This window comes from Python bivittatus, unplaced genomic scaffold (genome assembly GCF_059951505.1).
Source record: "Python bivittatus isolate LINGU-HERP-01145 unplaced genomic scaffold, Pbiv_v1 ctg000980_np1212, whole genome shotgun sequence".
In the NCBI taxonomy this organism is placed as follows: domain Eukaryota; kingdom Metazoa; phylum Chordata; class Lepidosauria; order Squamata; family Pythonidae; genus Python; species Python bivittatus.
The window spans coordinates 31,132,495-31,150,163 of NW_028277125.1; the positions used below are offsets into that span (position 1 = coordinate 31,132,495).

A 17,669-nucleotide genomic window follows, 5' to 3' on the forward strand; every position below is an offset into this window, starting at 1 on the left:
TCTGCCATGTTGGCTGGGGAACTGTGAGAGTTGAAACCCAACACATTTGGAAGGCACCAGATTGGCCACTTAATATTTCTCCTTTCTTATTTCTCTTGGCAAGTTGATTAGGGTGTTAATGGCAATGGCTGTCTTATAACATTAAATGAACTCTGCCAGGAGAGAATGGGTGAGATGAGCAATCCCATTCTAGGTGGCTCTAAAGTGGGTGTGGCATCCATTCAGCCCCTTGGAACTTTTCTCCATTGTTTACAACTCAGTGAGATGACTTGGCAATACCAGTTTTACCCATTGCACCATGACACCGTCCTTGTCTTGTTCTGGAGCCGTCACTTATATAGCCTTTCCCCACTGTTTTCTGCCCCACCAAACACAGTGAAGTGTCAGGACAATTCATCTTATGGTAACTCTTTCTGCTGTCACAAGATCTGGCCTCTGTTCACTCACACATTGCTCTACATTGGGTTAATTACCAATAGCTTATTGAATAAACCATAATTGGGTTGATTTGCAAACATGGTAAACCATGTTTCATAAATCATAATGCATGGATTCACACAGCTTGGGAAGCCAAATCAGTCAAGGTACTCTTATAGCTCAGCACGATGGGTGAACTGAACTAATGTGTAAGTAATTGTGCTTTGAGAATAACAGCAATAGAAGTAATTTGTGTCCTGTCAAAATGGAAAATAGTTTTCCAGAGTCAAACTGATGTTGCTACCATTCATACTTGTTACATTATTATTTTAGTTATTTAGCTTTTTAGATTTCTGCAAAACTTGGTTGGTCTGAGATTTCGATAGGTCAAAAGCAATATATACATATATAATTTGCATTTCATACCACCATTGACTATTAGTTCTACAGAGATATTAACAAGCTATCAAGACTCCTGGGAGGTTCTTTAAAGTTCATGTTTCAGTTAAATGGGCTTTTCAAAGATACTCTGCTATGGCCATTTTCTGACCACTACTTGGAACTCTTGGAACTCTGAATAATTCAAAATGGGGCTTTTTATAGACTGTACTGATTGACTTCTATTTTTAATCATTTATGCATAATAACAGCATCATTTTACATATGGAATGACTTCCTCAATGGAAATCCACATGTATTTATTAATAGTCCTTTTACTACTTACCAGTTCTGTTTTTGGCAATGAAATGAACTTAGAAATAATCCTTTGAAAGTAATGTAACTGCCCCAAACAGTTACTTGTAACCTAAGTATCTACAATGTTTTAGTGCATTGATACAATCAGCTAAGAACAAACAACGTATACATAAAATTTAGTTGGAGGATTTAGACTGGAAGGGACAAGAAAAAATGATTCAGACATAAACAATGCATGCACACATGGAAGTCAAGTTTCAAAGCGTGACCAAGTTATTCTAGTAGAAAATCCTACAACCACCTTTCAGTGGAAATATAAACACAGTGGTTGAACTGTGAAAATCATACACTTAGCTAAGTGTTTCTGCGGAAAAGTCAGCATAGTCCCTATAATGAGAAACCGATTTCATTACTTTTAGCGATCTTTGACACTGTTAACAAGCATACTGTCTTGGTAACTGTGTCATGGTAAACAGTTTAGCTTCATACAGTGTTAAGCCATGTTTTGCTTATTGTATATTAAATTCACTATATAAATTCCCTAAATAAGCCACAATTTATTGAATTTAAGAAACTGTAAGGTTTGAATTACAAACCACATCATGGGCTGGCACAATGTCCCCGGTGAAACCCAAACCATATTATGGTTTAGATGGTGCTAGGCCATACGGTGACCTATGGTCAAGGCAGAGCAACTTCCTCTGAACCCAGCCTGCGAGGTCTCCAAGCTTATGCAATCTGTCATCTACTGACTTAAAGGGCACATAGCACAACATTTTTCCACTGCTGAGAACAAACTAATGGGGTGATAGTTTGAGGGGTCCTTTGGGGACCCTTTCTTAAAGAAGAGTACTACAATCCTTTTGCCCTTGTAGATTTAGGATTTCCCCTGTTTTGTAGATAGAGGTAAAAAGACTAGCAAGGACTGGATACCGCCATTTTGAGTTAATTTTAATTAACTTTAGAGATATAAGAACTGGTCCATTGGACTTTCCCATCTTTCATATGTTCAGTTTCCTGTGTGGGAATGGGAAGCCACAGGGGAAGTTCATCTATAGCAGGAATGCAATGAACTCTAGGGAATGATTGTCATTGTAACTTACAAAAAAAAAAAAAAAAAAGTTCTGTCAAATTCCAGCATAGGTTTTACATATGGGACTTTGGAATACCTTTCCAGAGCCCTGAAAATAACTCTTTAATAAGTTGGGCTGTCTTTACTTCTAGAGGCATCAAGAAGCCTTCTCCAAGTGGCATTTGATTCTTGCTTCTCACTAAGCTTTAGGAATTTTTATATTCTCTCTTTGTCTACTAATAAATGTCTGGATGAGTCTTCTCCTTGCCTGCTCTATAGTTTTTTTTTTAATATATATTTTTATTAAAGTTTATATATATAAAAACTAAAACAGAACTAAAAGACCTACAAACAGAAAGAAAGAAAGAGAGAGAGAGAGAGAGAGAGAGAGAAGGGAAAGAAAGAAATATAAAAGATGACTCCCCCCTCCTTCCAAACAAGTATATGCATTAACAGTAATTTAACATCTTCTCTAATATTACTAAAAAAAAAAGCCCTCTTCAGCCCCTTTCTCATCCCTGACAATAACCAAATTATGAAAAATATTCAACAGTCAATCTAACCAGCAAAAGCATTAAGAGTGCCAGTAATAATAAACTATATATTTTAAGCTTAAACAAATAAGACCATTTTGCATTTTAACTTCTAATTTTTTTCTGAAAAATAATACCTAAAAGATCTCTCCCCTTAAGCATACAAAAGACCAATAATAATCACATATGTATTTTAAACTAAACCAAATAAATCACTTTTACAGGTATAAATCATTGTCTTACAGTCCTGGTCAGAAAAAGAAAATTCAGTATTAACAATCCAAGATCAAAACACAGACAATTTAACCCTGATAAATCCACTTTGAATTCCTTTCTCTTCTTTTTGAAAGGCTCAGTCTTCAGTCTCTTCTCCAAATAAAACTCCGAATCAAGCAATCCCTTTATCATTGTCTCCCTATCTATTTTGAGAAAAGGTTTCAGAGATTGGGTGTTCCCCTTCTGTGGGTCAAAAATAGGATAATTCTCAAAGTCACCTTCTGATCCATGACAGCTTCTTTCTCCGTATTATTCTCATAATCAAGCAACTTTGAGTCCATCTTCAGATCCACAGCATCTTTTTCCATATCTTCCATGTCTCTCTTATACTCTGGCATTTCTTTAAAGTCCATTTTAGAATTCTTATTCAAGTCATCCTCAACTGCTATTTTATCCAGTAAGGTCTTTTCTTCTTCTACAGCCTCTGTTAGTCCCAATTTTAAAAATAGTTCCTGGGCACACTGATTCCCAACAGCTAAAAATTCTTCTTTGAAAGAAGGATACTCCTCCATTGTGTTAAAAGAGATATATTTCCTTTAATTGGTCTCCATTCCCTCTGACCTTGAAAGCTGAGTCTTATCTGGTGTTTATTTTCAGAAGCAAAACTTTCCCAGGACAGATTTTCTTGCAAAATCCAAATTTACTTACTGTATTTTCTTAAACATTTAAAACAATCATTTAAAAAGCTGTTTCAAAACCATCTAGTCTTTTAACTGTCCTCACATCCTTAATTCCCTTTCACTGTTTCCAAATGTTAAAATGTTTCTTTTTGATCTTTAAACTTCGTTTAATCTTCTTTCTCCCAGGAGAGTAGGAGATTGTCCCGGTGTACAGCAACTTGTCTTTCAGGAGGTTTTTAACTGCCAAATAAATCACAAATAGGCAGTTTATTATGTTAATTAAAAGAGGAAGTAAAGCAAACCTAGTGTCCTTTTGAAGGCTCCGCACCACAGCTTGGGCTCAGTGTTTTTCCCTCGACTCCCAGAGTGCTCCACCTGCTAGAGACTGCTAGATTGAAATCTCTTCACAGGGATTTTCTGTAAGGAGTACCTGTGGGTGAACCTGTCAATTTCCTTTATCTGGAGATGATTCAGAAGAGCTGAACCTATGCCAGCTCCTCTAATTGCTGTAGGTGTCAGCTCCACAAAAAATGGAGCCACGTTCAATAGGCCATTTCTTCTCCTGAAGTCGCCTGCTCTATAGTTTTGATAAATGCTATGAAATTTATAGCATTCTTTTTTTTTTTTTACAGCCCTGGATATATGAAAAGTTTTCTTTAGACTGAGACAATAAAATATCCCTAGCAGAATCAGCCAGATTACCATTAAAAAAAAACCCATGTCAGATGCCTCAGTTGCTGATAGGATCACCTTCAGAGGAATTGAAAAAGAAAGCACTATATTACTTTCTACATGTTTAGATCTTACGATTGACAATAGTGAATTTGTCAGAAGTGAATTCTTATTTATTTCTTTATCCATCCAATTGTTATGGCTACCCATCTCAGCAAGAGACTCTGGGCAGCAAACACAGTTAAAATAAAATAAAAACAATTATAAACATTACACAAGTTAAACTATACAGCAGCCAAGCAACATCAACCCAAATCACTAGCATAACCAAGAAGCAGGTCCCTGCACACCCTCAGGGCCCCAGGCCCAGGTACAGAACCAGGTCTTCAGAATCATATGAAAGGCCAATAGGGTTGTTGTTTTTTTATCTTGCATACATTCAGATAAACAACAGGTGATCATTGGCCAATTGACTCCCAATAGTGAAAGAATATATTTGAGAAAATAAATTTTCTGATACTATTACATAGTCCACAGCACTGCTTCCATTGGCGTAGGCGTAGGTATATTCTCTAGAAGTGTCTGAAGGCAACTACTATTCAAAATGCTAAGCCCAAGCATCCCAACCAAATGTATTGGGTAGATTTATACCACAATCTGGATTGGATGCAGAGGAACAAGACACATCAGATTCACACCTTGAATTAAAATTGCCCAACAAAATGAGAAAGGCCTGGGGGAGAATTTGTCATAGTACAAGTTATGTATAGGTCTCATTGTTTCCAAGCAGAGCTAATGCCATTGGCAGTTTGTCCAGGTAGAAGATAGACATTAATAAAAAAATTCTCCCTTTTCCTCATTCAAATGAAAATAGCCGTAGTGTAAAGGGGAAGATCAGGTAACTTAACTGTTCCTGTATTCAAAGCCAACCTAACACAGCATGTCAGCCCTGCCTTAGGCTTACCTAGGTTGTTGATTCAGTGGCTATGCATAGAGGACACTATATAACCATTTATGACAATGTTTTGGTTGCATGTTTCTTGAAATATTAGGCAAAGGAAGTCATTGGGTGAGATCTTATGGAGTTGTATTCAGTGTCATAAGTAGTCTTGTGAACTCACCATTCTTTCCCCACTCCAGGTTTTGGTAATGGCCTTAGTCAACGACTAGTACGGTAGTTAAAATGTTGGACTTAGGACCATGGTGCAAGTCTATCCTTAGCCACAAAAAGTAGCTAGGTGACTTTGGGCCAATCACTAATTCTCATCCTAACCTACCTGTCTTTTGAGGCAAATTGGAAAAGAGAGTGCTGGTTATGCTGCTTTAAGATCCTGGTGAAAAAGTGGGATATACCCCTAGCAATAGATGCAGTGGACTAACAACAGACATAGGTGAACTTGGAAGATATCGGAGTTCTCATAAATGGGTATACAGCACCCCTAGAAACTCAGACTTGCAGTGCTACTTGGTTTATTGTTAATCCTGTATATTGAAACTGTAGCAATAGCTATAGTTGCTTTCTACCTGCCTCTAAACTTTGCACATACATGTCCAAGGAACCTCAAAGGAGTTCCATGAAATTCCAGTTCCTTCCCTTCTACAACTATCCTCTATAAAAGAAAGCTGGGGGGAGAGTGTGTCACAAAAGTATCTATTTCTTTTCTCCAGATGATGAGCAGAGAGAAGAGCAGAAAGACAACTGCATTCATTCATTCATTCATTCATTCATTCATTCATTCATTCATTCATTCATTCATTTATCATATTTATATAGCCATCCATCTCACAGAACATGACTCTGGGCGACGTACAATAAAAACCATAAAATAACAGTATTACAACACACTACCATTAAAGAACATAGATGTTATTATTAAAAAGCTAGGCATGACCATTGGATAATAAGAGCAATGACAAGAAATTTACCTGGAGAAAATTGATGAATATTTTACTGAAGATTATAGAGAAGCAGAAACAGATTATGAATGGACCCATAGCAATAAGGGAAGATTGCACAGCTATAAAAAAGACTAAAACAGGAAAGGTGCCTGGACCAGATGAGTTACCGGCTTCTTACTATAAATGCTTGAGGATGAACTTTTACAACCTTTACAGAATATGATGAATTCTATTTTACAGAGGGGAAAGGCGCCAGAGAGCTGGAAAGAGAGTAATATAGCATTAATACCTAAGAAGGGACAAGAGTTCACTTTAACAAGAAACTATTGGCCAATATCATTACGGAATAATGACTATAAGTTTTTACAACAATTTTGCAAGAGTTTATTTATGAGGATCAATGTGGGTTTTTAACAAAAGACAGTTAAAGGATAATATAAGAAATGTGCTGTACATTTTGAAATATTTGGAGGAGCATAATGAAAAACAAGCCACACTGATTTTCTTAGATGCAGAAAAGGCCTTTGACAATTTGAACTGGGCCTTCCTGTTTAAAGTTTTGGAAGTTATGAATTTTGGAGAGAATTTTATTAAATGGGAAAAATCGATTTATACTTCACGAAAAACACAAATAATTGTCAATGGTGATCTAACAGAACCCTGTGAGGTATAAAAAGGGGCACGACAGGGATGCCTGTTGTCTCCTCTCCTGTTTATTTTAGTTCTTTAAATATTGAATAGCGATATAAGACAAGAGAATTGTGGAGTAAAGATTAAAAAAGAAACTTATAAGTTAAGGGCATTTGCTGATGAATTGGTGCTGATTTTGGAGAATCCACTAAAGGGAATAGAGACATTAATATAAAAATTAAAAGAATTTGGTACGCTAGCAAGTTTTAAGATCAATAATCAGAAGACGAAGATGTTAACAAAAAATATGAAAACAGAGAATCAAACGGAATTGATGAAGAAAATGGGTTTTAAGATTGAGGAGAAAGTAAAATATATGGGTGTCACCATAATAAATATAAATTGTATGTTGTTTCAAAGTCATAGAACTTTGTTTTTATATATGATAACCGCAACATGATTATTGTATGCACAAAGATGGAAAGATCTGGCAATACTACAATGGAGAAATGGTTGGTGAAGATGATAGAACTTGCTGAGATGGCCAGATTGACCTGTCTGATTGGAGAAAAGATAATATCTACCTTTATTGCTGACTAGAAGCCCCTTATGGACTTTTTGTGTAAAACAGAAAAAAATGAACTTATGATCTATGGTTTTGATTATTAGATAGGATAGATTATAGAAAGAAGAGAGTCATGATGTAACTTTAGAGAAAGAGGTAAATCTACAATTGTACTTATAACTGCTGTAAAGACCAGAACCCACTTCTTTATATCTTTTTTCTTTCTTTTTTTTTCACTTAGTGTTCTCTTTTATTTATTCCTTTTTATTTTTTTCTTACTTTTAGTTTGTATTAATTTAGTATTGTATTAATTTTTACTCTTGTTTTTCAAACTTTCAATAAAATTATATTTAAAAAAAGATAATAAGAGCAACAGAGACACCTCAACAGACCCCCAGGCCTGTTGACACAGCCACGTTTTGAGGGATTTCCAGAAGGATGGCAGAGAAGGGACAAATCTCATCTTGGGGACCTGCAATAAACGGGACCTGCAACAAGCCTCTTCTGCCAGATCTGATGGGAGGGGCAGATGTAATTGGGAAGAGGCGGTCCCTCAGATAACCCTGGCTCCATGCCATGTATGGCTTTAAAGGTCAAAAACAGCACCTTGAATAGGACCTGGCAGCAAACTGGCAGCCAATGCAACTCACAGAGCAGAGGTCTAATGTGTGCCATTCTAGGGGCACACATAACTGCTGGCACTACTGCATTCTGCACCAGTGAAGCTTCTGGATACTCTTCAAGGGCAGCTCCATGTACAGCACATTATAGTAGTCCACCCAGGAGGTGACCAGGGTATGAGTAACTGACAGCAGAGCCTCCCAATCCAGGAACAGGCACAACTGGTGCACAACATAAAGCTGTGCAAAGGCCCTCCTAACCACGACTGCCACCTGCTCTTTGAGCAGGAGACATGAGTCTAGAAGGACTCCCAAATTGTGCACCAGGTCTGTCTAGGGCCATCCAGTACCAAAGATGGTATGGTCCAAGGACTGGCAGGCCCCAAAATCCAGAGCCACTCAGTCTTGCCAGGGTTCAGTTGCAGCCTGTTGTTCCCCATCCAGACCCCCACAGCCTCCAGGCACTGGGACAAGACATCCACAGCATTGATTAATTTGCCAGGGGCAGAGATGTATAACTGGGTATCATCAGTGTACTGATGATACCTCACCCCATGGCAATGGATGCATTCACCCAGCGGCTTCATGTAAGATGTTGAATAGGAGTGGAGAGTTCCGAACCCTGTGGCACCCTGCATAGTAGGGGCCGAGGGTAGGGATCTCTCTCCCCATCACTACCAACTGATATCGACCCCAGAGAAAGGAGGAGAACCAGCACAACACAGTGCTGCTTACCCACTATCCACGGAGCCAATCCAGAGGGATACCACAGTATTTAGGACTTTTAAAGCTCAATAACAAAATATTTATGCAGCTGACTCACTTAACTTGTGCCTTCCAGATGCACTTGAGTGCCAGCCTCTAGAATTCTCAGCAACCAAGCCTGGCCAATGGTCATGCTGGCTGGGGTTGAAGTATTAGTTGCAGTGATTAAGCTGCTTTTATTTTGCAAACTTTCCTGAAAAATGTTTTTAACTGGGATGAGACAACTGTAAAATACAGCAGAAGCAGGGAGATGGAGGCCAGTATGAAACAGTGGGTACTTGTTGCATTGATATTAATGGTATCAGATTTTCCACACTGTATTGGAACGTCTGTTTCATACTTTTATATTCCTGGCTTCTTAGCAGCACCCAGAGCATTTCTATGACAAATTGCAGCCATTACTTTCAAAGAAAGCATGAGAGTGCACTTTGATGCTGGTGTTTATCCCAACTGTTGCCTTTCTTGTTTTTAGCCAGCTTCCGGCTTTCCTCTCTGAGGAAATGAGATCATAAGGATGCTCTCGGATTCTAAGGGAGTGGTGTTGGCGCTTCCCGTGGTCGCTGTCTGGCTGCTCACCACTGGGAATCCGCACGTCATAGGGCAGTTCCTGGCTGGAAAACAGCATTCAGGTGGCGCCACCACCCAGAGAAAAGGGAGCCACTATCGGATCAAAGAGATCCAGAAGGGCTGCGCCGTCGCCAGCAGCAGCGGGAGAAGCGAAGCACGCGCTGCTGCGGTCGGCTGCTCCTGCCAAGAAGCAAGCGAGCTAACCCAGAAATGAACTGAGGGAAGCAAGCCAACCAGCCAGAGGACTAAGCCCCATTGCCCGCCGCTCCCCCTCCCCCTCCCGCAGAATAAGAGCTAGCGGTGTGAAGGAAAGATCCCTCCAAATAAAGCGATGGTATCATGGCCAAGGAGGAGCAGCAAGGCGGCGACCAGACTAACGGTCTAAAGGGAGGGACCCAGCCGGTTCAGGATGGCGAGAAGGAAGGAGTCGGGGAAGAACCGACGAAGGGGGAAGGCTTTCTTCCCCCAACCAAGACGGACGCTCCCCTCACCTCGGAGGAGTACGAGTGCCGGATCTGTTACAACCTCTTCGACCTGGAGCGCCACGCGCCCAAACTGCTCGAATGCCTCCACACCTTCTGCCGGGAATGCCTCAGCGAGCTGCACCTGCGCGGCGACCACTCGCCCCACTGCCAGGGCGAGGGCGGCGGTAACATCAGCGGCTATGGCGCTACTGAACTAGCCGATGGCGGTCGCTCCTCCGGCACCTGCATCACGTGCCCGGTGTGCCGACACTGCACCGCCTTGCCCGAGGGCCAAGTGCACAGACTGCCTGTCAACACCAAGCTGGTCGAAGCGATCCTGCTGCAGCTGCGCGGCTGGGCGCCGCTGCTTCCCGAGTTGCGCCCGCAGCGCTTGCTCTTGCAGGTGCCCAGGCCCTCTCGCCAGCGGTCCTGTTCCGAGCAGAGCATCGGCGCGGAGACGCCTTCGGCCACTGTCTCCGTGCGGAGCGTAGAAGTCGAGACGTGCGTCGAGGAACTGGGCGGCGGCGGCGGCGGCGGCGCCTGCGGGGGGAACTGTAGGAAGAAAGCCAGCTGCCTGTGCTTCGTGTTCGCCGTGCTCGCCATGGCTTTGCTGGGCTTCGCTTGGATGGAATGGCTGAACGGGTCCATCTTCCTCGGGGTTGCCCTGCTCCTCCTCTTCGCCTCCACCATGCCTTTTATGTACAACTTCAGAATCCGCAGCGAGCCGAGAACAATCTTTTTCACTCGAGCGGGAGGCAGCGATCCCAGAGAAGGGCCCTCTTGCCGCAGCACTCCCGGCGGCAGCCGCTCTGCAGTTGACGGGAGGAGCCGCTGCTAGGCCGGCGCCGTCCTGGAAGGGCGCCCCCAAGTTCTCCGTTTCTTTTTCCTGAGTGCGTGAGAGACTGCGGGGCGTGAGGCAAAGCAGCAGGCGAATCTACCCACCTCCTCGTTTAGGCCAAGAAAGAAGAAGAGGAAGAGGCAGAGGAAGGATAGAAAAAAAGAAAACAAACGAGCAATCTGACATTCTGCTCAGATCAGTGGGGTCAGTGCAGGGATGCTCAAAACATTTTGCTGCATAATATAGCATCTTTTCCCCATTCCACATTCGGAAGTCAACTTGACTTGATAATTAACCCTTTCTTAAGCCCCCCAAAAGTGTTCTCTACCCCACTTGGGGGCAGCCATGTAGCTTAAGGGATTCAGGACAACACTCACAACTTGGTTCTGTTAACATCTTACTGAAGTGGCTATCTTACTTTGCCTAATGAAGGGACAACCCTAGATGACTGTGTTGTAAGAAAGGTGGCTGATGCTCTAGGGAAAAAACTCTCCCCTTGGAAAGATTGCTGCATTTCCCCCTGTGCCTTTACAGTTTGCGTGGTAAGGTGGGGATCATCAGTTGTAGCTGTTCTAGAGCCCCTGCTATCCAGACAAGGTTCAGTTTTTTGGCATCTTTAATTTTTTAAAAAAGTAAAATATGGCATTAGGGTTGTGAAATACTATGAAAGACTCTTGAAATTATGCCAGTGACTAGCCAATACTGGTCCACAGTCTATAGAAATGAAGTATTTTCATTTGTAATGCAGCTGTTGAAACATAGGGAATGGTTGCAGGAGGAATTAAAGTCTGCAACCTTGGCTTTTGTTGAAAGAAGAATAGACAGGTTGTAAAGCTTTTAGTTAAGTGACCTTTCCTGTTGGATTGGTTTTGAATATGGATTTAGCTCTGACATCTACTTGTGCCAAAGTTCTGCCCAGGAATATACAGTATAAAGCAGAGGGTGCCTCTTAAGTTTATACTGAGTGCCTTTTCTCCCTGCTTTTAAGAATTATCTTCCCACACATCCGAGAATAATGGGTACAGCCTCTTAGGCAGAAACCCTTGGTAACTCAGAAATTGTGCACTACTTCCCCAATCAACCAAAAGATATAATGGTCTGATGGGGTGTTTCTTTTATTGAACTCTGTAAAGTTGGCCATAACAATCTTATGAATTGTTACTGTTGTACAGATATGGCAAGAATATGGGATAGTCCATTCAAATAGGCAGCTCTTTGGTATCTTCTTCTGATATTACATTCCCTTATTTGTCTGCTTCAATCAGGAACAAGCAGACTTCAGGTTTTTGAGATTTGTTTCATTTTTTTAATTAGAATCTCTAGGTCCACTAGCTGGATCTAGACTCCAGATAGAAGTTCAGAGGCTCAGATAATCTCTTATGAAACAGGTGCCTGTGAACATTAGGACTGTGAAAGGACTAATCTGTATTAACCTTGCAATTCTTTCACACAGAAATCCATGTTCAGTTTTCTGCCACACATTATTTCAGTAGTGTGAGGAGAGAGCCTTTGTTGCTGTTACACTATTTGTGATTACAGATACCTGAAAATCTAAGCAAACCATCCAGAGATCAATCGGAAGATCTGCCTTTTACTGATCTCTGGGTAACAGAAAGTGAAGGAAGTTCCATGTCATTGCAAAATGCAAGGGTTTACTCACAGGAGATTGTCTCCAAGTGAGTGATGTGTTGATTTTAGACTAAAAGACAAAAAAAATATAGCCCAAAATCAATTATATTACTGGCTGCACCAGTTCAGAAGAATATACCCTTTTTATAGATCAGTAGAATAACAAAAGAAAAGAAATTATATGTTTGTGTGGGCCAAATAGCAACATGCTGAATGCTAGGAAACATTTGAATATTAGAAAAAGAACTTCCTAAACTTAAAAGCAGTTTGATGCTAGAACCAATTACCAAAGAAGGTGATGGGTTTCCCTTTACTGCATGTGTTTTTATGGAGGAAAGATGCCTGTCAGTGATGCTTTAATTTAGATTCTGCACTGGACAGAGAATTGAACAACCTGTCCAACTCTCTAATTTTTTTGAAGATCTGGAGCTAGAATTTAAAATCCTTCAGGAAGAAAATATTTTGACTTTGAGCAAGGGGTGTGCCATTTTTAAATATTTTTTATTTTAAAAAGATACTTGTTTTTAAAATCCTTATTAGGGCTAACTTGTGGTTACGCTATAATGTAGCTTGTTTGATTTGTCTTAGTGTGTTGTATGAATCCAGTTATTTTTGATTCAAAATCACTAATAAGAAATCCTTCATTGATTTTTTGTTAGTGCAGTGCATGAATCACAGAAAAGGTAAATTTAATTGGAAACTTGGAATCAGTTTCCATCTTTAGAGATAAAAATTGATTTATATATCTATTGTTGATGCATGTTGGGACTAATATAAATGCTAAGATGGTTTCACATGCTCTATTACGCTATCTTTTGCTTAATCATAATGGCCAGTTCACACAATATACTAAGCAACAAATAAGCAAACCATGTTATGATTTAGAGTGATATGTGAACCCAAAGAACTGGGTCTTATTCAGGAAGCTATGTAAGAGCCAAACCACTGTGTTGGGTGCTATCCAGTTCTGTTAAAATTACTGAGAAAGTTTATTAATAGCTTTATCAAGATATGGATGAAACATTTCATGTAAAGAAACTCCTGAGAAATTATTACAGAAATGTAGAATGCATGTATGTTTTTAATATGAGAAAGTGTTAAAATCAGTGAGTTTGCACCAAATTTATTTTTTGTTTGCTTCAGACATTCAAATACAGATTCATTATTTTAATGATTATTTAAATGTTGGGTGATATCAGATGAATGCATGATTCCTTACTGGAAAGTATTACGTCTGTGCTGATATGGAATGAAAGTAGTTCACATGTGGAAGTCATTCTCGATTCTATTACGAAAGGGCTAATTCACCCTGTTCCTTGCCAATAAAAAGCCACATAGGCCTCATTCCTATATCTGTACTAATGACTGCAACACCATGGAGCCATCCATATGTGAATGAATTATAACAGACCATAACCATATTTTTTATAATATTTTTACCTCAAATATAATACCAGTGTCAGCTCACATATTTGAAAATAATTAGTTGATGCTCAGTCATGTTTGATCTAATCAGAGTGATAACCATGTGTGTGTAAATTGGCCTTGTATATGCATGTGATTTAGAGCCATTCTACATATTGACTCAGCATACATTTGGTAAAACTGTTTTTGGGCTGTACCACTTGAGACACAGAGCCGATGTGCCATTGGAAGATCTCTCACTTGGTTTACAAAAGACTAAAATGTAGCTGGCTCAGAGAATTGTGTAAACTCAACCAATGTAGTTAGTTTATGGTTTAGGGTATTGTATGAACCCAAGCAATTGGGTTTATCAGTAAACCATGATTCACATAACTGGCTTAGTGTTGCATGAATACACCTTTCTCACAGAGACATATGTCATATATGATGAAGTTGGGAGAGAGAGAAAGAGCTCTCTCAATGAACCCAAAGAAAGTTATGATATGAGTTCAGTTTTTTTACAAGCCTCAGTAAGGAATGGCACTGCATGTCATGTGATCTGAGGGCAGACAGCTGGTATTGCATAAAGCAGGCCTAACATGGCTGTGGTGATACCTTAATAGAGGCTAAGCTTGCTTTACTTGTTTATTTAATTAAGCTTACTACTGACTGGGTGAGAAGATGGAGGCAACTGGTTTTTTAAATACATTATTGTAGAAGTTCAAGGATTGAAGAAATATATGTATATGTATATGTATATATATGTATATATCTTCAATATTTTGGGATATATAGAAACATCTTGCTTTTATTGTTACTACATGAAGAAATCAAACTTCAGCAGTATTAATAGAATAGTAAAATAATGCATGTTTTTCTTTCCTTTTCCTGTGATAGTGAATGGATGTTTAAATAATCATTTAATATGGACAAACTCTTGCTTTTTACATCAGAATATTTACTGATATTGAATCAATTAAAGGATACTGTTCTGGTAAAGACTAATAAACTGCTGGCTATTGATGGAAGGTGTTGTACTCCAAGAAATTATGTATCACTATTTTCTATAAACTTGCTCACTTGAGAGTCACAGGCTTAAATCCAACTTTCAACTTAATGGATATGTGTGAGAGAATACACTCTAACTCAGTATATTGCCTTGAATATTCTTCTATATTCAAAAAGTGCATTCACCTCTTGTTTATATGCTGGTAGAGCCAGATCAGGGCCTTTAATGTTAATCTCTATAATAAGTGAAATATAAAAGCATTGTTTGTATATTTATATTGTGCTTAGGATGGTTTCTCCTTTTTAACATGCTGAAGTGCTATGTTGTAAATTTATACCTAAGCATTTTGTATTCTTCAGATTTTTCATAAATAATTATAAATTTAAACTGCAAAGGATTGTGCAAACTGTTAAACAGTTTTGGGTGTTTAATACTATTATATGCTGAAGGTTTTTTTGATGCTTGCTTTTTTTTTAATCATTTGTCTCAGTTTATCAAATATGAACAAGTGTTTAACGGCAACAATAAATTAACTATGAGTATGTGATTATATCTCTGTACTCCAAATGATTATTCCTTCCCCCTTTTCTTTTCATTGTGTTAATGGAGCTATTTAAAAACATCATACAGACCCATTATGCTCAATAGATGCTTACTCAATATCTGACAATAATTAGGTGCTAAATATATTTAAACTGACTGAGGTTCAGTTTAAATAACATGATGGTATTGATAACTGGAACTTCTTGAATAGTGTACCTACATATGTGTGTATATTTTTTAATAGTCACTTATATAGTGAGATGGGCAGCGTATAAATTTGATCAATCAGTCAGTCAGTAAAGTAATACAAGTAATTGCCCAGCTACCTATCACAAAATACCTGAAATATAGCCAGGGAAGAAGAGGCCCAACAAACCACTGTGCCATGTCATCTCTGGCACACATTCTGGATCATTTAGCTTAAAATGAGCTTAGCAGAACATGCAAAGACAATTTAGAAAGGCAATGTGTCAATGATTTCTGCAGAGGAACATGAGAAAACTTCATTCATTGACTTTCCCTAAGGTAATTTTCCTTAAAAGTGAAGCACATATTTTTACTTGTAAGCTTTATGTAAACAAATTATGGGATCAAATGAATCTTCTCCCAGTAGGAATTCTGACCCAAGTGGTTATCTGAGTAGACTTAGAACCTATTCGCTCCAAGGAAGTGCCTTGATCCTCAGAACAGTGTGCATGGCTCCCTGTTCATTAGATTCATGCCTCTTCTGGTTGGTTAAGGCCTCCTGAGAGGTGACATATGGTTGGTTCCAGGTGGTAGTGAATTCATCTTCAAGTGAGGTTTGTCCAACACCCTCTTCAAGAAGTCATTGCTGGACCCATCCCAGCCCTCCTTGATCTTTTGGTGGCCTTCAATACCATCAATCATGGTATTTTTCTGGACTGCCTCAGAGGGTGGGAGTGGGAGTGGTGGTTCTGTTTCCTCCAGGACTGGCTCCATTTGGTATTGATGGAAGAAGAGGTCCAGCCCTTGCTATCTCGGATACTTCAGGGTTCAAGTCTCTCCCTTTCCAGTTTAACATCTACTTGAGGCCACTGAGTGAGTTCACCCATCAGTATGAGGTTAGATATCATCAGTATGCTGATTATACTGAGTTATGTATCTCACTCCTAGCTGGCCAAGCAATACTATGGAGATGCTGTCTCAATGTCTGAAGACTGTGGGTTCTGGATGGGGAAGAACAGGTTCAGGTTCAATCCTAGAAAGATTGCTTCTGGATTTGGGGGCCACCTGGTTCTGAAGATTTTTCATCCTTGATTCTGGATGGGGTTGTGCTGTTCCAAATCTGGTGTGCAGTTTGGGGCTCACGGGTGGCTCAGAGGGCCTTTGCACAAATACATCTTTTGCACCAATTGTGCCCATTCCTACACAGGAAGGTGCTGCTCATGGCCATTCATACCTTTCTCACCTCTCATCTGTATCACTGCAATACCCTCTACATGCGGCTGCCCTTGAAAACCACTTGGAAGGTACAACTTATGCAGCAGCACAGGTAGTTGTGGATGCCCCCTGGCATGCCCATGTAACATTGTTACTTCACGTGCTTCACTGACTGCCGGTGGGCTTCCAGGTACCAGTCAAGGTGGTGATAGTTACCTGTAAAGTCCCTCATGGCACAAGGGTTGGTTTCTGCTATTATCTCTTATTATCTCTGCCCATCTGATAAGGTTGGACAGGATTGCACTGGGTGTTATTACTTAAGCAGGCTCACCTGCTGGGACCCACAAGACTCTTTTTGCTGCTGTACCTGCCCTGTGGAATAACATTGTCCCTGAGATCTGGGTGGGCCTGGCCCTGCCTGCCTTCCAAAAGGTTTGAGGTCATGGCTTTTCCCACCGGCACCAGTCAGGTGGTTTTGTGAGCCTTTTTTGATTGTTTTTAGTTATTTAAATTACCTCTGGCACAATTTGTTTGGCTTGGTTTTCACTTGCTGCCTTTAGTTGTGGATGCCACCCTGAGTCACATACTGAAAGGGTGGCTATATAAATTGAATAAAGATATACATAAGTAAGTCATGGTAACAGCCACATGGTTGTTTCAGCCAAACTTTTGAGTCCAGACAAAATGAGTTCAAGCTCCAGCTAGCACCCTGGATAGCTCCATGTGGATTTCAAGCTGGATGGTCAAGTGAACTGGCTCAGATCTTTTTTAGCAACTGTTGGCCCCAAACTATTATTTTAGTTCAATCTGAACGAATAGCTTTTCCCTTTCAAAGGCAGTTACTTCCAATGGAAAAGACTGCTTGCTTCAGCAGCATTAATTCCAATGGCAAAGCAAGTGAAATGGGACAGATGCAAGAACTTCTGGACCACTTAAAAGTGATCTTAGCTCTGTGGCAGAGAGTGCATGCAACATTCACTTAAAAGCTTCTTCAGAAAGTAACATTGGACTCGGCAGAAGATCCCTCCCAGTGAAATGGCCAATAATGG

General features: G+C 40.0%; 1 protein-coding gene across 1 annotated transcript; it reads left to right on the forward strand.

Moving 5' to 3' along the window:
- Positions 1–9,267: 9,267 nt before the first annotated feature.
- Positions 9,268–15,193, forward strand: LOC148213562 (uncharacterized). The gene has a single exon (XM_088132058.1). The coding sequence runs from the start codon at positions 9,672–9,674 to the stop codon at positions 10,632–10,634; it is 963 nt and encodes a 320-aa protein (XP_087988184.1). The 5' UTR covers positions 9,268–9,671; the 3' UTR covers positions 10,635–15,193.
- Positions 15,194–17,669: the final 2,476 nt, after the last annotated feature.